The sequence below is a fragment of the Gymnogyps californianus genome, chromosome 3 (genome assembly GCF_018139145.2).
Source record: "Gymnogyps californianus isolate 813 chromosome 3, ASM1813914v2, whole genome shotgun sequence".
Classification (NCBI taxonomy): domain Eukaryota; kingdom Metazoa; phylum Chordata; class Aves; order Accipitriformes; family Cathartidae; genus Gymnogyps; species Gymnogyps californianus.
The window spans coordinates 26,078,450-26,101,336 of NC_059473.1; the positions used below are offsets into that span (position 1 = coordinate 26,078,450).

General features: G+C 41.8%; 1 protein-coding gene across 1 annotated transcript in view; it reads right to left on the reverse strand.

Annotated features, from left to right (window-relative positions):
* Window positions 1-880: 880 nt before the first annotated feature.
* The window catches only part of HHAT (hedgehog acyltransferase), a 163,157-nt gene continuing 141,150 nt past the window's right edge, over window positions 881-22,887 (reverse strand). Inside the window, exon 12 of the mRNA XM_050893569.1 lies at window positions 881-3,431. Within this exon, the coding sequence (XP_050749526.1) occupies window positions 3,340-3,431 (92 nt within the window). The 3' untranslated portion in view covers window positions 881-3,339. The remainder of the gene's footprint in view (window positions 3,432-22,887) is intronic.

The window sequence follows — 22,887 nt, forward strand, 5'->3', positions numbered from 1 at the left end:
CCAGCTCAGTTTGAGCCACCACCTTGGGTTTTTTTGGGGTCACTGCACTCTTGTGACTTTTAGGGTCTATCAGCAGTAGTGTGTCATGTTGTGTGTCCATCCGTGTCCCATCCCCATCCCATTCCCCTCCCTTCCTGCCCCCGCCCCCCCCCCGCCTAGAAGTGCCTCCCCTTTGGTTCAAAATGGCCAATGTCTGTCTTTGGCAATTTGTGTCTTTGTCAACTGTTTCCTAGGTCCCTCAGCTAGCTTTTCCTTAGTGTTCCTAAGTCTCTTTCCCCCCTCCCCTCCCCTATTTTTTCCTTTGGTAAGTGGGGTGTCTACGTCAGCCTCTTCCTGGTCTCTGCAAACTCCCACCTCTCTAGGACTGTCACAGAGGACTTGCTTGGAGGATGGCACTCCTGGCTACCACACAATTACATCAGGTGCCACATGATAATGAAGAGTGAATTCTGAGGTCATGCTGAGGAATGTGTCTCCAAGCTGAAGGTATAACTGACTACATATGTTTAAAGTGCTTCAGGCACAGCCTGAGCTCTTAACAGAGCTGTGTGTCTGACCAAGCGCGCCCCATGCCTTGCCTACTGGTGCTCTATAAGCAGGATGGAGCAGAAACTTTGTGAGTGGGCTTGTTCTTGAAATACATATTTCAAAGTAGCAGGACAAAGAACCTCTGGAAAGACTGAGAGTGAAGAAAATTTATTTTTTTCTCATACGATAAATATTTAAACTATAAGAAATAGATACTATTTCTTAAATTGTGCAAGCACACTTCATACTTCTGACTCTGGACCAGGATAGCAAGAGTCTAAAGGGAAGCATCATTTTACTTGCATACTACTCTTGGCGACTGTTCTCAGAAGCTTCACATGCTGAAGTCTCACCTTAACTGATCTACAAAAGGTGTATTTGCTGTTTAAACTCACACCATTAGGGACTGCATGTTCCAGGCAGTGCACAAGAGGGATAAAAGTGACCAGTCTGCATTGCACCCATCCTGCAGGCTTCCAGTGCATGGCAGTGTTTCTTCACAGCAGTGGAGCACTTAGTTTTCCTACACCAAACTGTAGCTTTCTAAGACACAGTTCTCAAGCCGACAGTCAGTTTCAGCTTTATTTATAGAAACAGAAAAGGATACAAAATTATGAAAGATATATAAAGCACTGAAAAAAAAATATAAAACAATTTTAGTTCAGAAATAAGCATACTCTAGATGACCTTCAAGGTCATTTCCATATTGGAGTAGGACGTTTTGCATGCACACAAATTGGAATCTAATCACTTAGTAGCCCCTCATTTCATAACGGTAATCAATAAGACTGAAGAACAGACTCATGACGTTTAGCTCCAATCCTAACTCCCCTTAATTACGTTTCAGTTAAGTTTGAGAAAGTTCTTGCCCTTAGCGCAGTTCTACTCCAAAATGGAGGCCAATCTCAGATCCTTTTAGTAAATTCAGAGGCTGAGAGCAATATACTTCTTTGTGGCCGAGAGGATCCCTGAAATCATCATAAATCAATCAGGAGGGCCATGCCTCTGGCCAGGCAGCATTCAAGGTAAGTCTTAGATTTTCAACAGTCAACGGTATCTCCTAGAAATTACTTCCGGGGAAATCACAGCATTCTCATGGGGGGGGAAATCTCTCCCTAAACATAAAGGGCTGGAGCTTCTGCTTTGAAACAGCAAGAGATGGGCTTCGTCTCCGGATGGGTAGAGAGCTGAAGCCTCTGCCTTTATTTCTTCAGGAATAAATGAAGGGGAAAAAGAAGGCTGCCATAGTTGTGAGCAGCAGAGACATCAGAAATGCAGGCACTAAGCTGAAGCCTATCTCAGGGACTGAATTTCTTGTTGAAGGGATAAGCTATATCAGACTTGGCTGAAGCTGCAGGAGTGATGGACAGTAGGATGCTAACTGTGCCTCCCAACAGGCTGAAATGGCTGCCAGGGGGTACGGAACAAGTTTTGACAGGAGTCCTTCTGCTTTGAGTGCAGGAAGCTGCTCTTGGAAGAAGCCCTCTCCAGGACTGGTGGCCTTCTGCCAGGCCTAGGGGGAATGTCTAACTTCAGAAAGACTAAAGGTCTTCTGGCTGCTCTTCAATACCAGTTTAAAAAATAACAGCTTGGGAGACATGGGAGTAGGGTCTCCCCTTCCCTCAGAAAACAGCGCATGCTGAAGCACTCTGGCAGCCCCGACGCTTGCAGGCAGGCAGGCAGGCAGGCAGGACCTTCGCAGCTCTGGGCGACCCAGTCTTCTGGCACAGATGCTGCTGTAACAGGTCTGGCTGTGGGCAAAGGATGTGGAGCCCTGGCTAATTTGGTGCCACCGTATTGGACCATTCTGGGTTTTTTTTAAAGGTCTTAAAATGCTGCTCCTAGGGTGTCTTTAATATTGCAGGGCCTGATTGCCTGGACATCAGAGAGTGAAGCAGACGAAACAGATTTACCATTCAGCCAGACCTGGGTTATCTCCTTTCATAACAGAAAAATTCAAGAGGCAGACTGAACAGTTCCCTTGAAGGTGGGATTCGCCCCATAATAAAGGTAATATTATATGCTTCAGCTCTAACACAAGGCAGAGAGCACTTAAAGCCCAAGGAACTGTAAGGTCATATTTGATTAAAAAGAAAAGCTGTTCCTTAAGAAAAGACCTGCCTCCCTATTCCCTCTTTTTAAAGAAACAAATAAAACCATTCCTAAGACTACCAAAAAAAGGGTGTGTTTTAAAGGTGAAATTTTAAATGAAGACATTAAAGAGAAAAAGCAGACTTTGCTACAGTAGGTAGGTAGAAAAGTAGCTTAAGGCTGAACTACTGCAGTCAGTGAGAATAGCAAAAACGTTCTAACTTGTATCAGAAAGCAATCAAGAAGAACTGATGAGCATCATGCCCTTCACAGAGTAGCGTAAGCGCAGGGCACAGCCCTGTGTGCCCCTGGACAGAGGCTGTGAGAGATTGGGCTTTTTGAATTCTGCAAGGCAGGAAAAATTTTTTTTCTTCAATATCTCAAAATAGGCAACAAAACATTGGAGGAAACAAAAACAATCTTCAACATATATAAAATACCTATTCTGAGATGCATGCTTCCAATGTACATAGAGTCACAGAGATGCTGTTTTATAAAAATAACATAATTCAAAATGCTTCATAATTTCTCCCCACCCCCGGCTGTAGCACATCAGTGTTTCTGGTTCAATTCCTGCATTCACGATCCAGAATCAATTAAATGAGCTTTTGGTTTTAACACATTGACCAAAGACTTGGTCTGGCACATCCTTCTGCAGACAGGATATCCAGTGTAGAAAAGCCATCAACCTGTCTTAAAAATCATTGTTTTGCGTCATTCCTAATTCACAGCATACGTTTGCTCCCATTCAATTCCAACGTGAGAATAGCAGTACAGGAACCCGAGAACAGTCAGTGTTGCCCACGGCCAGCCTATAAATAGAAAGACAGACAATCCTAGTCAGAATAATTAATGACTGCTTCAAGTAGAAATACTCTTGGGATGACCAACTTATGATGCTTCTAATTTAATTTTATTAGCAATTCAGTCTCATAAGTAGAGCCAACCCATAAAATTTGAAAGGGGAAATCTGGACTGTCTAAGCTTCAGGGATGCCTGACCCCCTGCAGCCCCAGTCTTTTCCATTTTCAGGGAACTGGACCAGGTTTATTCCTGCTCTGCACCTCCAAACGATACTTGCCGAATTAAAGAGGTCTGTTTCAATCCTCTCCTTTGTAGTGGGTTTGTCTATCAAGCAGATCCCTGAATAAACCCTGACGCTTCAAGCTGGCTACGGTGCGTCCTAGGCACAAAGGGATGCATAGCCACAATGCAGGTTATTAAAAATCAGAACAAATCCAGTTACCTGTTCTGCAAAGAGAGCCTGGGGAAACCTCTGATTAAGGCTGTTTTGGATACCCTGCAGCTGGCTGTAAAAATTGATGTACGCACTCTACAGCCCCGTAACAGCTAATGGGGTCAGAACACCATTGTGCCGGTGCAGAACAGACAGCCCTATTTGCCTGATGTATTCTTGCTAGATTATTTTTTAACTAAAAAGACTGACTCCTCCAATATATAAAAGTTTTGCTGGGGAAATGACATGTTTCGTTATTATTTCAAATTCTTTTTAGTGAAAGTCACCATCTTTTCACTTGAACTTTTACCAGCTAAAAGCAGTAACCAGGAAGTCACAAGCCAAAAGGTCTACTGCTTTCCAGTGGAGTTGTAGATCACTTGAAAAAATCCGTAATCAGGTAAATGATTTTGCTTTTCTTGATACCTTTCCTGGCATCTCTGTTCCCTTTCTCCATCCACCTCCTCTCCTTAGAATTTATGAAATTTAGAGTTTATAGGTTGCAATCCTCAGCGTTAGGCCCTATTTTTTTTGGTGTGTTTTGTCTGGGGGAAGGGGGCAGGGAGGGAGGTGGTTGAGGGTTTTTTGGTGGCTTTTTTATTGCCGTTGTTGACATAAGAGTTTTGGTTATGTGTATGACTGGTTTTCTGCATGCCATCCTCGAACTACCAGCACCTGCTTCTGAAAGAAAAGCTTCAGTGCTCCCTCTGGAGGAAAACTCTGGTCTGAAGGAATCTGCTGGCAGACATGGGATTCCCCATTGGCCTGGAGAAGGGATGGAGAGAAGTTGTAACCTCTCCACAACACGATACTCCAGAAGAGCTCTTTCTGAAGGTATGTTTACAAGGTATTTTGCAGGCTGGCTTTGTCCAGGCTTCAAGCCGATTCCAGTCTGGAGGCTGTTTAATTGTGCTAAAGTCCAGCTAAGCCTTAGGTTAATACCCTGCCCTCAGCAGGGCTCGTGGCCTTGGGCTCGGTCTTGCACTTCTGGGGACCGCACATGCTGGGACCCCTCCTCTGTGCTCCGAGAGCCTGGGCAGTGTAACACTTCACCCTGGAACGGGTTCAGAAACAGTTATTTTTCCCCCCCTGTGAATAGCTGTACGTTTGCTTCATGAATCTCTAATTGTTCTGGCCTGGTTTTGTGGTGAAACAGTCTTGTAACCTGAATGATTGTCATGGAGACATTTACAAATATTAATCACCTGTCCTCACAACGCCCTAAAGCAAAATTATACTTTTTGTTTAATTACTTGTTTCACAAAACAAAATTGCTGAGGTATCTCCAAAAGGATTTTTAACAATAAAATTGTCTTGTTTTTTCTTCAGTGAAATTAGGCTACTGTAGATTGGGGTTCACCCTCAATAGCAAGCTAAAGCCCAGCTGTGCTTTGTCTCTGATAAAACTGCACGTGAAAGTATGTCAATAGGTATAATAAAAACATACCTCTTCTGGCAGCAATATTGTGGTGGCTGCTTTATACAGACAAAGCCAGAAAGTTAAAAAAGGACTGAGTCTAGAACTGCCTTTTTTTTTTTTTTTCCCTAATGGGTACTTTTGGAAACTTTGCTAGATACATATTTTGTATCTTTAAATACTTTAAAGCTCTGGCACACAGAAAATGTGCCAACGGTAGTCTTTAGTCTGACTTGCTTGTTATCCCCAGCCAATGTATAACAGATCTTGTCAGAATACGTAGGTATGCACTGGAAATCTTTTCTCGATGCCTTAGATTTATGATAAGATTCCTCTGTAGTGCCCACGACCTGGGTTCAGGGGGCTCTCATGCCACTATAATCAGGCTTGTGGTAATCCTCCTGGAACGTAGGGAGTCTCTCCTGTACAGTAACAGGCGTCAAGGATTGCATTCAGCAGATTACCTCCTCCTGATCTAATTAAGATGAAAAGGAAGGGGGAAGACAAAGTGACCCACTATGGGCGAGGGAAAATGGGAATTTTTAAAATTTAATCTTGCTACAGCTATTCTAGGAGGAGCTGCACAGATCCCAAAGCATTTCTTGCTGCACGGGTGGGAGGTAGCCAGCTACATGTGGGGGTTAAAGAGAGGGCACCTCTGCATTGCTGGTCCTTTCTTGCCATACAGGAACCACGTGCACTGCTGCTGCGCATGGGGAAATGCACGTGGTGCTTCTGCTGTGCGCGAAGCAAAGGTATCGTGTTGTGCTCCTACGCAATCCCAGATTAGCTCCAGTCCACTCAAGGTGGATTTGCACAAGTGCATCCACACCTGAGAAGCGGCCCAAGGACAGCCTGAAGCAAGCAGGGGATCTTTAAACTGTTTTCACTCATCTCTTCCATTTTAGGATTGGATATAAAATAAATTTGTTGAAAAGATTGAAGAACTTTGTCTCCAGAAGGTGACGTCGTAGGGAAGGACACATCAAGCAACGCTAATCCAGCAAGGATGCAAATTTCAAATTCTGCCTAGCATGTAAATGACCTGTGTGTCATCCTTGTATGTGACCTCTATAATCAAACAGCAGCAGGAGCTGCTGTCTTGCAAGGTAAGTTCACAAGAGCCTTTTCCTTGCTTAAACAGTTTCTCCTTGTAAAACCCAAACAACCAAACAGTACTGATAGTCTTCGATCCACGGTTCCAAGGAAATCCCTCTTTTTGGCCTGGGCCAGCAGCATAAGGTACGTTCTTCCCTCAGGCCTTTTGCCGACTCCCATTCTGCTCCTACTCTCAAACACCATTCAAGGGGCTCTTCTTTCTGGTGGCTCCCCAGCTTTACCTTATCACCCTAAACCACTGCATCCTCACCTACGCTGTATCATTCTCCAAACTCTGCTTGAAAGGGTACGTGCCTGCGTTCTAGATCAGTATCTCTCTACAAAGTCATATAGATAAAATGTACTCTTAGAAACATTAGGGGGGTCAAATCAAGCACTAAGCTGTTAGGAAATGACTGAGTTAAGTTTGTCTATTCAAAAACATGTCAGATACCACCTTAAATCTCACAATTTCTTGACTGTCTTCAGTGATTTGATTTTAGGCTTGAAGGCCAAGTTTCATGAGACAACTCAGATTATGAAAATCTTTTTTTGTGGAAAGATGAATTAGTATTCATTCACATATGCTATTTGTAAATCCAAGAACAAATTCATATGCCATTTGCAAATCCAGCAATATTTGTGAGCTTTACCTGCACAAATTTCTTTTAAGACAGCTGGACTTCCCTTTTAACAAAGGAACACTGGGTGAGAAACATTAATGGAATGACAGCCAAATTCTCTGCTTATACAGGTATGCTGCTCCACAAAAAATCAAAGACAAACTCCTTTGTGAAGAGGACTGCGAATTCAGTGGCGAGGTAAGAGCAGCGCTTTATCTGTCTATCACACAACCTCCTCCCAAAGAGGTCTCCAGTCCCAACTAGGCATGAGGCAACACTGTCACACACAGCTGATCTACTGTCCAGTAGTCTTGCCGGTTTAAAACCACGTTTTGATATGTTATGTACTCAGCTTTCGGCATAATGAATAGGAGGCTTGTTTTCATTACACGGTCAAGACAGAATTAATACAAACTAGCTGCAACAGGAACAGCTTTTGGAGTTATTCCTTCCTTTGAACTTCCTATCTCCTCTTCAAGAACACTTCTGGATACTTTGCAAACATCTAGAAAAGGTCATGTTTCTGGAACACTCTGGATTTTTAAGGGAGTGGGGTAAAACTAAGCTTTCAACTCAGAAGTAACAGCCTGGATCACAGCTCTCAAAAGACTACTTATGTCCTCATTACCTCAGTTCAAATAATTTGAACCAACATTTAATCATGTATCCATACAGAAGCTCTTTCAAATTTCCTAATCACTTACAGTAATGAAAAAGAATCACACCAGCAATGTTTTGGGCATACCCAGGTTTCACATCATCATCAAAACACTAGGAGACAGCCCTTTGTTCCTTCCAACCTGTGAGATGTAAGAGAAAGGGACCATAGTTGCATTTTGCATTTTCCAAAACTGTCTTAGTAGCTTTGGGACCTTAATGCTATTTTCAGATGTGACTTGGCCACACAGTCCTCAGAAGTCTTCAAGTACAGAGTAGTTACTAAATCAATAGAAGTCAGAAAAAGCCATCTCTTTGAAAAGCTTGACTTCAGCAAGACTTACTCTGACTTTGATTTGGAAGTACCTAAGTTGCTATAAGACTTAGCACTCAGGAAAATTTATCCTTAAACAAAAGTTCACGTCACAAAACACTGAAGCAACTCCCCTGTAAAGTGGAATTAAGGAGACACAATGGTGGGGAGGAGGAGGAACACGCACCGATTCGTCAAGCAGAATAAAAAGCCAAAACAAACCAGCATTTGAGGCCAAGACCTCTCTTACCTACAATTACTAACATCCTTAAAAGATCAGTAAAACTGCCACATTTTCAGGTAAAGTAACACATTAAAAACTAAAGATCAGTTGAATGAAAGCTATTATCTAGCCCAACATCTGAAGCAGAGGATAAACTCTGGATTTTTAAATTTTTATTTCAGGTCTATTCATCACTTCCAGGTAGACCCCTGCTGAACATTATAGCAGGGCATGTCCAACAGCATGTATTACAAACACTGTGCAGTCTGATCCCAAATTACTCTTTAGGTATTTGGAAAAGGAAACCCTATATATTTTCAGCTGTGTTAGCATTCAGATGTGGGACTGGATAACCTCAAATCACATTAGAGGTGGTCTAATTGGTTTATACAAAATTGCTCCATGCGTTGTGCATCAAGTTTTCCAGCTGCTCCATACACAGAGACACGATACACACAGCCCTACTTAATGCTGGGACTGGGTAACGCTGCGTTATGCAGTATGCACTGTATTTGCACAGCTGAACAGAAACCTAACATTCATTGTACTATCTTTTCACAGATACTGTTCTTCTTCCAACAGACCAAGCTCAGTGTTTCAATGAAGAGAAATGGAAGGGACTTCTGTTTCTCCTGGAGTTCATTCCTCTTCTGAAGGTACTAAAGCAGGGTATGAAAGAAACTATAATTTTCAAATCTTGGTTTTAAAAGTTATTTCTGAAGGATATTCTTGTCCTTATAATACAGCCTTCAAAATACAGCACTCGGATAATAAATAGCAAAATCACCCTTTATAGAGAGGGGTTTCCTACAAACTCCTTTAAAGTGCCTTTAGATGCTAATTCCTTCCTATCTGCCTCCCTTTACTCACTTATAACTAACCCAGACAGGAAACCGAGTATTTTCAATTATCATGTGAAGAAAAAGAGCCAAGCACAGCCTTTGTTTTCTAGCTTAAGTAATTTTACCATTCATTAAGTAAAGCCAAACATTTAAGAAATCGCTATGAAACTGGAACCTATAATAGTAAACAACTCCATTCCCAGGTGTAAAGAAAACAAAACAGAAGCAATTATGGAAGTATTAGACCTATTTGGAATTCAGTAAAGTTAGCTTTCATGCTTTTATATATATATATCTATATCTCTCTATATCTCTCTCTCTATCGCCCACTTACTCAGTTTCTAATCAAATTCTGTCATTGCCTCAGATTGCTGGACTCCTTAGCAAGCTCTGGAGTGGTTTATTAGTGGTCAACAGCATTGCCCTAAGCACTTCTGTTTTACAGCTCATCCCAAGAACAAAATTTAGAGATGGGAAGATGCAAGCAGAGCTGGTAGGAAGCTGGGAAAAGCTCTTATATATGTTGAATTATACCCTCTCTGCAATAAAGTAAACTTACTGCAGTATCATGTAGTAGGGCCAAAAGCAGAGAAGAATCATCATGTAAAATATTAAGTGAAGACATGTAATTCACCTTTTGTGTGGCTGCAGCATATCTGCAATGTTTGCTATACTGTAGGTACAGCAGCATCAGATCAACAGAAATTTATTAATGTATCTAAATCACCCAGCCCAATCACATCTGCCCCATCTCCACTGATCTCTGTATACTCTGCTTGATGAGAGTAGGCAGTGATCTAAAGCTGATTTAAAGACTTTTTCCCCAGTTTATCCTCCCACTGCTCTGCAACCTCTATACCACCTAGAGAATTTGATTAGAAATGCAGTTTCTCACCAGCCTGTATTTTCTTGAGCAGTGCTATTAAAAGACTTTTTCTGTGCACATCAAGCGCTGTAGAAAAAGCTTTGGTCAGGGAAGCAGTCTTCTAATTATTTAAATTCTTCCTAATCTGCAGGCACTGGTGATCAAATTTTTTCTGTTTTTTTTTTTTTTATAAGCCATATTTGAGGATAGGCCCTTAAAAATACAAGTGTGTGCATTAGTCGCTGTAGCTGCTCCTCTTCAAATCCAGCAGAATTTTTAATACTTGAAATCTTAGCCTAAAGGCTAATTAAGGCTCCCAGTTTCTGGGTTTAAAACGTAAAGTGAAGAGGCTACTAATTTGTATTATTCAAGTGCTTAAACTCAACTGCGGTGATTTTCTAAATTAATGGCTAACTTAGGCATTACTGTCTGCGAACAGCCTGTATCCTTGTGTAGGAGCTTTTACTAATAAGCATTTTATTTTTGCATACTTCCAGTTCAGCTACTGATACCTAAACTTCTGCTGCTAACAAACAGGCCTGGAGAAAAGAGCTGATGCAGAGAATTTAACTTCCATTTAACTGACTTCTTGGCTGTTTGATATCCCTCAAACCAGGGATATCAAATCACCTCCAGCCATTCATTCAGGGATAACTGCAAGGATGGTGAGGTAAGATGCAGTGCATCGAGGATAATGAATTCAGTTCAGAAGAGTACATATGGCAAGCAAAGCCCTAACCTGAGCCATGGCAGGGGTTTTTTTGCTGCTACTTTCGGCCTCTACATTGCACAACGTTGCAAAAGACAGGCAATAAATTCTGCCAGCAAACGCACAGCCCTCGAAGTTCCAGCTGGGCATCTCCATCCTCCCACCTCATGTAAAGCAGCACACAGATTCAGAAGGTCTGTATATTCAAGATGCCACCTTGTCCCATTATTAGCCCCCAGCAAACAGCTCCCACATCTTTCCCCTCCATCCGCTGCATAGTCTGGGAGCAGAGCAGCAGAGCGGCTCAGCCAAGGGGAACCAGCCTGGGAGACTCCAGGCTGATCTTACTCATTGCTACAGATTTCCAGCTGCTGAAGATACTTAAGCTTCAAGTGTGGGTAAGGTCCAAATATTCAGAAAAAGTATTGCTGTACAATAGGAGGTATTTCAAAGGAAAACCAGGGAAATGCTGTAAGGATAACTCAAAAGCTGTCCCCTGCAGCATCTGGAAACGAGACTGAAAAGGATAAAATCCTTAGCTGCCAGGTCTAGACCTGAACCTCAGCCAGGTACACGGCAGTAACCGCAAAAGCTTCCTCTTCAGTAGACACGAAGTAGTTTCCAGCTAAAGACATTAACAAATGTATAACATAGTAGTCTACTTATGTGAATTTTAAATTATACCATCCTGGAGAATGCTTACATCTGTGGCTTTCTGAGGAGTACTTATTGGTGCTGAGAAAAACTGAAAATGGATAGATAACAGTCCAAGACCATCATCTGCAATGCAGGATGACCGCAACTCACCCAGATCAGCATTACTGAGAGCAGAAAGCCATAGTCTCTCAGTGTTTTCATAATGCAAACAGGTTTTATTTAGCAGATGGAGGTCACAAAAGTTGTGGCTTTTCTGTGTTCTTACTGTGCATGGAACCACACTTTACCATAGCTAAAATCATTTTACTTTTATGCTTGATGGCACTGAAGAAAGTTGCGTGCTGACAAGAACTTTCTCAAACAACAAGAAATCAATTCAACCTATGTCAGGGCTAAGGATGCTGAACATACTTTTTCCTATTAATTAAATAAGCTGCAAATAAATAATTTCATAGGTAGAGCTGAAAAGATAGGCCTATCCTATAGCTTTTATACAGCACCCCTCGACACAATTCAATGATGATGCCATAACTATTTGCATTGCATTAAGTACATACATGAAAGAAAAAAAAACCCTGCTGTGTTATTTACAAATGCTGGTAAATGCTCTGTGGATGCAGGTATCAATACAGGATATGCCTGCCTGCACGGATTCTCCGTTTTGTCTTTGGAGCCAGAACCTCATTTAATGCTACCTAACCATGGCACTAGCAGCTCTCCAGATGCTGTACAATGTAGATCAGAAGCATGATTTCCCCTGTATGTATCACATGATGTGAGCAGGATGATGCTGGTAACTTCACTCTATATTTCTTGGGGGGGGGGGGGGGTGTGGTATTATCTGACCATAATTCTACCTTAAGTATTTTTACTTCTAAACGTTGTATAAAGCACAAAAGAATCATAGGAGTTATGCCTTCTGCTTCATGTTTTAAAATAAAGCTTCACCCTCTACTAGTTTTTCCAGCAGAGCTAGTCAGTGGAAAAAAGCCTGAGATTTTAGGCAGTAATCCTGGTCTCATGTGTATCAAGTTGACTCTGGAGTAATTCAACTAAAATCAAAAGAACCATATTTGTGCTACTGCTGAATTTGAATTAACAGTAAGGAAGACTGCTTAAAACTGCCTGGCAGAATCTTTCTGCCACAACTGCTAACAGGAAAGGAAAAGAAAACTAAACAACCAGCTTTAGTTTTCAGATTAAGAAGGGGTGAATCTGTAAATCAGAAGCAACCTTTCTTCTCCTCCCAGGTCTTTAGTTGAGAGCTACACACAGCTAATGTGAAATCAAAGCCCACAAAATATGAAATCTCAGTGTTTGTTCTTTTATTTTTAGAACAGAGACAAAAGCTTTCAAAGCATTATTGTAAATAAAGATGCATCTTCACCCGGAAGCAAGGCAAAAGAGCTACCTCTTCAAAGCGTTATGCAAAGAAGACATTTTAGAGTAATATATCTGGCTTGGCATGCATAAGGACAGCGCTATCCTTATCATTAAATGTCTACTCGGATATTCCCAGCACAACCTCCTTAAATACGGTGTGAACAATTACGGATAGGTAACACTTGCAAAGATTTTAGGGCATTTTCCACTTGCAATTATTTGTTGAGAGCATTAGAGATGCCAATCAAAACATCAGAGCCACTAGTCTCCTTTCGTTACAGTTGCAAGATGAAACAGGTGAATAAAGAGCTAACTCCCCAGAACATGAACATCCCAAAGGCAGAGCTGGGAACGCTGCTGCTGCCTGGCAGGATCCTGAGGTGAGCATCTGAGCAGAGATACACCCATGTTATATATAAGAAAGACATGCTGAGCAGAAGGGTGAATTAACTTCCCCTCTACTAGAGCTTGAATATCAGGAAGATTTCTTTATCAATCTAATTGCGGTTCTTGGATTTAGGTTTGTATGTCAGACTTTTTGCGTACAACGAAACTCGTTCTCTAGCCTTTAGTGGTAGGGAGCTCTTCAGAAATCAAGGCTATATACGCTCAAGCAGAGGATTTAAACCAGGGACTCAGACAGGTATCATCAATCACCAGCAAGCAAACATTTGGGTAAAAAGGTGAAGTACTGTAATTTATTTCCCCAACCCAATTTCTGGCCAAGGTACCCTGGAATGGTCATAAATATAAGATGCTTAAATGATGATAAAATAATTAATTTTTAAATGTGACGAATTATTTAAGGATGAATTATTCACAGTCCCCTTCCTACCTGCAACACACTTTTTAATCTACAATTTTTCCTTGTCATCCTCAAACACACTTATGTTCCCAGATCGTTGCAGCAATTCTGTGGTGCTGCCTTGTCCCTTCACAGTATTAAGAATAAGAAAAAAAGCAGACAGCGTGTCAAATTTAACAACTATTTACAACCAGCTATGCTAGTAATAAACAAACTGCAACTTCTTATCACAGTACCTGAAATGCCCTGTGTAATGAAAATTATATTACCTGTTAGAGCTTAATGCAGTAAGAGAAGGGCTGAGAGCACATCGGTAATTTACAGGAACACTGCATTTTGGATAATTGCTATATCAGTGTAAAGCTAGCACTACAAGTGAGGCCATTGAACCGAGTTCTCACTTAACAGAAATCCAAACATCTTGAGGGATGGAAGCGCATAGATAAGGTAACCAGGCAATCTTGCAATCGCTTACCGAGCTGTAGCAATCGATTCAGGACTAAGGCATTTTTAATACTGCTGGTCTCAGGTTGTATGAAGTTACTCCCTTCCGCTTGTGTCTTGTTTTCACAGCGTCGCCGAAGGGCAAAGAAAAGGGCTGATGCGGAGTTAAGGCAGGCAGCCCTGGAAGGACAGTGGCACCTGAATGCAGCTATCAGTCAACAGAAAATGTCGACAATGAACAATCTCCATCACACTGGTGGCATATCACATGAAATGTAATTGTTGCATGCAAGTTATCTGGAGGAAAAGGGCCATACAAGGTTGACCTTGGTTGACAAGTTTTTGATAAAACAATTGTTTCACTTCTCACCTGCACAAGCTGACCTGACCCTGCTGCAGCCCATATAATCATAGCAACTAAACAGAAAAATTATCAGTAAAATAGTTCAATTACAGATAGTTTGTGGGTAAGATTAAGTTCATTTTAATTTGGGGGAAAAAAGAGTCTGTGTTAGTCCATCATCAAGACCATTTGAAACAAAGAAAAAAAAACCTAACTTAAAATTACTTGAAAGATACCAATATTTAATTGACTTCAAGGTCAAAATTAGATGATTTGCTTGTATATTCTCAGAAAACACAGTCTGGATTTCAAGAGTACAGCTAGTGATTTTGGGGAGGAAATACCTTATTCCCTGCTTTCTGTGTGACATGGAAATGTGCTCTCTGCGACACAGAGCCCAGAGAGTACCTGAAAATACAAGTCTACCTATGCGAGCTGTGTAAGCATGGAGCTCATCCGAAGCAAAAGCTAGTAAACCCTTTATCACCCACGTTGGAAAACACAGATTAGAAATATCCAGCAGCTACACAACGTGCAAAAGCTGCAGCATGCAAGTACAGGAGCTCGTTTCTGAGCCCACTGCTGTCTGGATCTGGTCTCAGGCAGTAAGCAGCACTGAGGCAGAAGTTTGATCAGCGCAAATCTGAGTTACTACGGTGCGGTAACTGAGATCAAACGATTCTGTCAGCCCGAGCCCCTTCGTCTGTACACTGAGGGTAACAACACTTCTTTGCCTTGTAGCTGGCTCAGAGGAATGCACATGGAAAGATTTAAATGTTGTTATAATTGCCTCGCTGCTCTCCTCGCTTTCCTGTTTTAAGGAAGCTTCCTGAACAGCTGCTGAATGGGATCACTCTCAATGTTCCTTTCAGGTAAGATGGCTGCACTGGTGGAGCAAAGCATATACAGGAACAAGCCTGCAACTGCAAAAAGATTTTCTAAAAAAAACCCACCACCACCCCCCCCCTTTTTTTTTTTTAATATCTTTAGCAGCATATTCCCTTTTCCAGAAGGAAAAAAACCCCTCACAACCACCACCTCCTTTACATTACATCAAACTATAACCAAGTAAAACAGTATTACTATGCCTTGCCAGAAAGTCAGTGCCTATATTTAAATTGTCTTATTTAACAAAGTGAAGCTTAGTGCAATGAGAGATGATCTTTCCATGTGCTTCCCTGGCCCATTAAAATTAGCAAGGAGCATGATCAGATGCACGGCTGTTATACCCTCTGTCCCACCTGTGCTCTGCTATTCAGTGTAATAAAAGCAGTGTGGCAAACCTTTAACAAGACTGCTGATAGCACTAATATACACGTCTTCCTCAAAACCAACACGCACATACCACCTCTCTGGAGGAAACTAGTGACCCATTTATATACATCAACTCTGTAGTGTTCAACTAGTTTCTTGTCTCCTTGCCCCGGTGTGCAATGAAGTGACACTTCAGTGATTCACAGCCTTGATCATGTTTGCTGTTGATGTAAAATAGGAAAAGATTAATTGAAGTCAGTCTGTACAACCCCAGACTAAGCGACAGCGCGAGCCCCGAGGGCAGCGAGGGGTGGATTTGCTCGACTCCCTCACCAGAAGGTGGCTGGGCCCTACGTGGATGTCGGGGACATGAGGGCACCAGCAGGCTCTCGTTGCCCTGACCAGACTTAGCAGAGGCCTCCACATTGCCCCTGTATTTAACTGTATAAAAGTATATTGTTTACGCATATACTGAATGCGCACTGTGCCTGATCGCGCCTTGACTTCCCAGCTACACCTCGGCCCTGCCTCGTCACCACTGCCTTGCCCAGCCCTGGCTGGCCCCTTGGCCGACCCTGGTTGATGCCGGTAGACTGTCTCTGCCCCTCGCTAAGGCACGTTGGCAAGGGCAGGGTCCTGCTGGCCTTGCTGCCTCCCTGCTCCCCCTTCCTGGTGGTGCAGCCTCGACAGCAGAGACCAGGCTTCAGCCCCAGCCACTGTGGGATTTCTCCCAGTGCTAACTAACTTCACATCTCATGGGAGAGAAATATAATGAGAACTGGCTACGAAGCAGTCATTTCCATTTGTAAATGGGGTAGTACAAAGGAAGAAATGAGAACAAATTTCCATATGTACAGTCCCTGCTAAACAATCATCTCTGCAAACCTCTCCACGGCATGCATGGTGCGTGCTGCCTTCTTTACGGGATCAGCCACACAACCAGAATAATTAATTAATCTAGGCATCATCACATCAGCTCAGAGGATCCAATATAACAGAGCTGGATCGGATTTGTTTTATTTCAAAGATCACAGTTCACGCGCAATGGTGTGGCCACACAGATTAGTCATATTAAATATAATTTGGGGCTAATTAATGAATGCCGCATCTCAAGCGGGCCCAGGCCGTGATCAAACATCTTTGTTTACGATCACTACGTGCCATACCAACACTTTCTCATATCCCCATTTTTAAACTAAAACACCAAGGTGGAGAAGTAACCCACCTGAGGAAGAGAGCATGGTGGCTACAGAGGGCTGGCTGGGCATGGGCGAAGCCGGCGTTGAAGCAGGATAGAGCGCTGGGCTTGCAGAGCAGTGCAAAGCCCGGCCATGTGGGCACGCAGTGCCTTGGCATGGGATGGAGTGTGCGCTGGAAAGAACAAGACATGAGGAACAGCTCTACAGGTGATAGATCAAAGGTGCTCTTTCTCTGTTAGCGTCATTCCTCATGTCACCATTACGGTCAACAAATGGCCCAATGGTAATTGGGCTATGCAGCTTATATTTTTAGCATGGCATAAGAAATGTGAAAATGGTATATTTTAAAACCTGAGGTGAACAAAATATCTTATTAGATCTGATCCACTTAGATGGGTGTGGTAAGATGGCAGAAGGAAAGCTAGCCATGGAAAACAAGCTACCAAGAAAGGTAGCCATGATTTTGTAGGGGATGCAGTAAAAATGTGAAAGGGGTTAATTGGACTGGGAGTTGCTTCATTTCAGTTAGGACTGCCAAAGCTGGAGGTTGGCAACCCTCAGTATGTTGGTGAAAGCATATTGCCAAATGAAGATGTCAAGGTGTCCATCATTTACACTGATTAGCTGGAGAAGATCTAAAAGATTGCCATTTTGGTGGCGGGGAGGGAGACAGGGAATACGGCTCATCCTGCTGAAATAGGCTGTTATATTTCTGAAGGCAGTATTACTCCTATCTTGACAAGGAGATGAATGCCAATTTCTTTGGCAATAATTAGGATACCTAATAGGGAGGATAGAGGGTTCATCTTCATCCCTTCCCCTTTAATTTTCCCTTGGATCTTCTACTGGTTCTACATGAATTATTACTAAAAACCAATGCCTCATGCTGAACTACATATTCTGGATAAAATGGAAGAGCTTCTCAAAAATTTATGCATGGTCACTGAATGCGGCTCATTTTTGCACAGGAAAAAGGACATTTAAAGAGAAAACTATCCCTTTATTTTATTGGTTCTTTACTCTATTTGGAAATCTTAAATGCACAATCTGGTTGTCCAGCCACTATATATTGTCTTACTCATTTCTTTCAAAAAAATCTTTTGAATGGATACTGGCATACCCAGTATAGGTTTTGAAAGTTCTGCTTTTTGGATCAAATTTTCTGACACAAGTGTTAGCATCCTTCATGTCTGCTCACACCGTATTCACCATATGGGCCAAGGCTGCTCAGATGACCCTCTATTTCCCCTTTGAAGAACTATTTTGCATTGGGATTTGTCTCAGTGTTCACTTTACTGCAGAACTGCAAGATAACTATGGATAAAAGACCTTCCTCCGTCCTTTAGTATTTCAGTGAGTACTGGACTCAAGTGAAGAGCTCAGCTGCAGTCAAGTTTGTCATAACAAAGAAGCCTGATTAAATAAGAGAAATTTACCATTTGGCAGAATCCTTCAGCCGTTCATAAAAGGAAAAGTCAAACACAATACTTAATGTTTTGATCAGAAACTTTGCTTAAGTCTTTGACTTGCATCCTTGATGACCTTTAAATTGCATTTGAATACATTTCAATTACCAAGGCAGGAAAATTACCCTGGCAGATGGACCAAGGTCATTACCAATTTACTAACATCTCTACCTTCCCTTTTGCTGAAGCCCCTGTATCTTCTATGGCTTTAGAATAATAAATTATTTTTTATTCTTCAGAGAGTGATGTAGCTTAATTTGTTTTAAATCTGAACCCAAACTGCAACAGATGTTATAATTGTGGAATACTTGACAGGCTGTGGCATGTCTCCATTTCGATTTGCTATTGGAGGCCTCAAAACACAATAAATAAAAGTACAGAGAAGGGCAGAAGCAGAAGGGTGACTCAAATGTGTTGGCATCACTCTAGACAAAGACTCTGAAAAAATAAAGATCAAAGGGTTAAAGTGATCAAGTGAATCTCCAGTAAGAAAGAAGAAATGTCAGAGGTAAACTGAGAACCGAACTAGGGAAACAGTGACACAGAAAAGATGGGAAGCAAGAGTCAAACTCACAGATTCGAAAAAATTAACTCTTCACTAAAAAAGAAGCCATAAGAGGCTTCCTCAACTCATCAATACTGATCTAACAGTCCAGTTAGTTAGAAAATGGGCAAAGAATGGGCACTATACACTACATTAGACAACAAATGGTCTTAATCAAGTATGTTATGAGAGAGTAAAACATTCGTTCTCTTGTTAAACAATACTTGTTTTTTAGAAAAGGAGACAGGAAAAAAGATTCAATAACGATTTTTTTTTTCCCCCAAGTCTTAGGTGGTTATTCTTAGTCTTACAAGTAAAAGCAATCAAAGCTCATATGTCAACATAAACTTCCCCCACTGCTCATGAGTATCCCTCAGCAGGGACACTAGCTAGCTCAACTTGCCTTGTGCCTTTGGTGCATACACGCGTCCCATATGTGCAGAACGGATACCGAAGGTCATTTGGCAAAAGACACCCCCAAAAAGGGTCAATTTGTAAATTGCGGTTACTACTAACTAGGGTGGCCTTTACCTGGTAAAAATGGGTCCAGTCTTTCGAGCCTTCTTTCAGAGCTAATTACGCCAATTTTGTTTCAGACTGAAGACTTAAGTTAGTCTACAGTGAAGAATTGTTGGCTTGGTACAGGTTGACCAGCAGCTTAATTATAGCTGTAATCTTACTAACACAGAAAAATTTTATTGTCTTCCCTCTTGGAGATATAAGTGGACTTAATCTTGTATCTCAATCAAGCTTAACAGAACATTAAATACAAGTGCTGTCAGTATCCAACTTCTTTAATGAAGGCAGCAGTACATAAAGCTGAACTGAATTATTAATTACATTACTCCTGCAGAACTCGCATGATGTACTCTGTAAAAAGTGTTGAGTAAATGTTAACATTTTCTAACAAAATAACCACTATCTTTGATTAATGGAGATCTAATCAGACTATACATTAATTTTGAGTCATCCATAAATTGTCATGGAAGTAATTTGTGTCATCTTTCAAAAGCAGTACAAATTTGGCAAAGTACTACATGTAATACAGGGTCTTGATGTAATTAATGCTCATGAAGTGCGTGTCCTTGGCTAAGCACAGCACTGCCATGGTCTCAGTTTCAAGAGAACTGATGGGTCAGCACTTACTATTGTAACAGAAGTACAGGAAGGTTACTGTAGGCAGACCTTTACAGTTGTTTTATATACTACTGTGCCTGCACTGAAATGAAATCATAGATATTTTATGTAACACCATAGACAGTGTGAAGATATAGAAAGTGCAAAGTGTAAGCAGGACAAAAAAACCAAACCCCACCCTTATTTCTTCACAATCACACTGAAGACTCAGCATTTTAAGATGTGACATTTGGGTATGCAGTGGGTTTTCTTGTTTGTTTTTTTTACTTTGTTAGTGGTCATGCTCATACTAGCACCTGCACACCATGTTGTAGCAACAATACCTATTGCATTTGCTGCGGTAATAATTATATTGGACTAGATTCCCAAAGGGAAACATGCTTTGCCCCAGGAAGCTTCTGCTGGAGGCTCACACTGGAGCTGCCCCTGATGCTGGGCTCAGCTCTCTACCTCCTTTGGAAGCTGCTCCCCAGCTCAGAGAGTCACTACATAAAAACCCCAGGATTTTCTGTATCCTTGTGGCTTGCACACTCCCCTAAGCAGGATGGAAGAGAGGTCCCCTCCCTGCTCCACAGACTAAATTTTGTTTCTATCCAGTAACTGTTTAAAGTAAATCAGACTTTTCAGTATGCCCCAGCTGGCAGAAATTAAACCAAACATATCCTACAGATGCTTCCAGCTTGTCTTTAGCATTCCCTAGGAGGCATCAAAAGCCCAGACCACGCGGAGGACATCTCACTACTCCACTTTACCTGAGCAACGGGCAGTAAAGGTTAGGGCAAATTTTCAGAGGAAGAGGAAGAAACCCCCCCACAAATAAAGACGAGAGCATCATAAAGGACCCCTAACCTATGTATGACAGACACATACACTAAGACAGACAATCCTGGAGGAAAAAAGGGGGACGGGACAGAAAGAGCTATTTTGTCTCACAAGATACATTTTGCCATTTCTTCTAGACTGTCAAAGCAGGTAGACACTGACTCTCTCTCCTAGTTTCACTTTCATCAGCAATAATGTTACTTAAAAAAGAAGCATGAGATAAAGCTTGTGTATTTGACTGTAATGCAGGAGCCAGCTTCACTGAGAGACAGATCAGCAATGCTTATTGCAATGTAAAGAAGACACCTTCGTGTTGGTGAGCGATCATGACACTTTAAACAAGGACTTGACCTTTCTAAACTTGGCATAGGTCAAACAAATTGAGACATGCCTAATTCATGGCAACCCCTTCTATATACAATACAGTGGGTTTTTCATGCACTGCTATCACTGAAGACTTTACTGTCAGCTCAAGAAGCACAGAAACCAATGCACTGAAAGGATCTTCTAACACTATTGTGTTTCTGCTTCATGATCACTTCTGGCTCTTCCTTTTGTGCTACTGAGCTCTGTTCACAAACCCCAAAGAACTTGGTGTCTAAGCAGGACTGTGAAAAAGCACGTCACAGGGAGGAATGAATGCTGAACTGCTACTGACTGACAGCAGACATGAGAGCCAAGATCTAATTCCAGTTCTGCTACTGACTTGCTACTTCTCTCTGTGCCTCTGTTTCCCTTTGTTATTCGTAAAAAACTGGAATCACAAAATTCTTCAAATGTTTAGGTCAAAAATACAATACAGGACAACAAAAGGATACACCCATCTATTGCCATATTTTACAGCTCAGAAGCCTGGCAACCTACCGCAACCTTAAAGTTGGCCAAAGCAGATTCAAATGATGTTAGGAGAAGAAACCATACCCTCTCTCTTCAGGAGTGGCTATTAGAAACAATGCAGGTTTATAAGGATAGGTGTTTTGGGACATTTTTGAGCAATTTTGTCCAACTTGTTGCCAGTGCAACACAGGTTTTACTGCAATAAAGACAGGTGCTATTTAATTTTTTTTTTTAATAAATGGCATCATGATGTAAAATTTGCATCTTATCAAACAGGTTAACTCATACAGCGATGGGCATAGAGCTGCATGACAGTATCATCATCAGTCAACATCAGGCTCATTGGAAAGGATGCCTTAGAAACAACGGAATGATCTTGCTGCTACTAGGAAAGGCCTTTAACCTTGGCTGCTGTGATAGGGTCTGGGATTTTACTGTTCAGCATAAAGCAGCAAGATGGTATCAAATGCCCTAGCAAAGCTAAACATCCTTTCCAACTAAGCTGCACACATCAGGTAACAGTATAATAAGGTTCAGTCCCTGTTCTACATAATTTTGCTGGTAGAAATTACAAGAGTATTCCTGCCGTTATATGCTGTTTCAACCCAGGGAAGAGTTTTACTGAACTGATACAAAGCATGGATTTATGTGAGATGTCCTACTGGTACAGCCTGTGGGTATTCCTGTACTTGCGAAGGTGCCCTCTGCATAGGTATGGCCCCAAGCGTACGAATCGGGAATACAGAACCAAGCATCAGCTGGACAGAAATCCTTCTGTGGTTTTTCCCTCTTTGAAAAGCAGTCCTCCAAAGAAATCCCAGACTAACTCCACATGTTCTTTAGGAAGTCATTAGTCCTTGAGAAATTTGGCATCTTGAAGTTACTCTTCATCCCTCAGGGCTAACCTCTCCTAAATGCAGTGGACCAGAGCTTAATTACTATGGCTCTCACTCTAACTCGAGCTAGCCCCTGTCCCTTACCCCAAGAGGGAGCCATTAGTAATTTTCCCCCAGGAAGCACAGTTCATTATATGCTGCTGTCAAGTATAAAATAGCTTTTGGCTCCTTTAGATTTTTTTTTTGTTTTGTTTTGTTTTGCAGCATGACACAGAATAAAAGGCAATGTGCACTGAATTGTTTATGTGATAAAAGGCACGACTGCCGCTACACAAGCTGAAGCAGCTCAATAGCTGAAAACAGCCGCTTCCTGCAGAGAATTGATGTGACAAAACTTGGACTCATTTTTGGAGTCAGGCAATAGATCTTCAGCCCAGTACAAAGCAGCAAGCGTATCGAATGCAGGCTGTGTAAAATTCAGCATGCAGCTTACCCCAAATTAGCTTTTTGTGAGATGGCCTCACTGCTTGGAGAAGATTTCTTAAGAACACCACCTT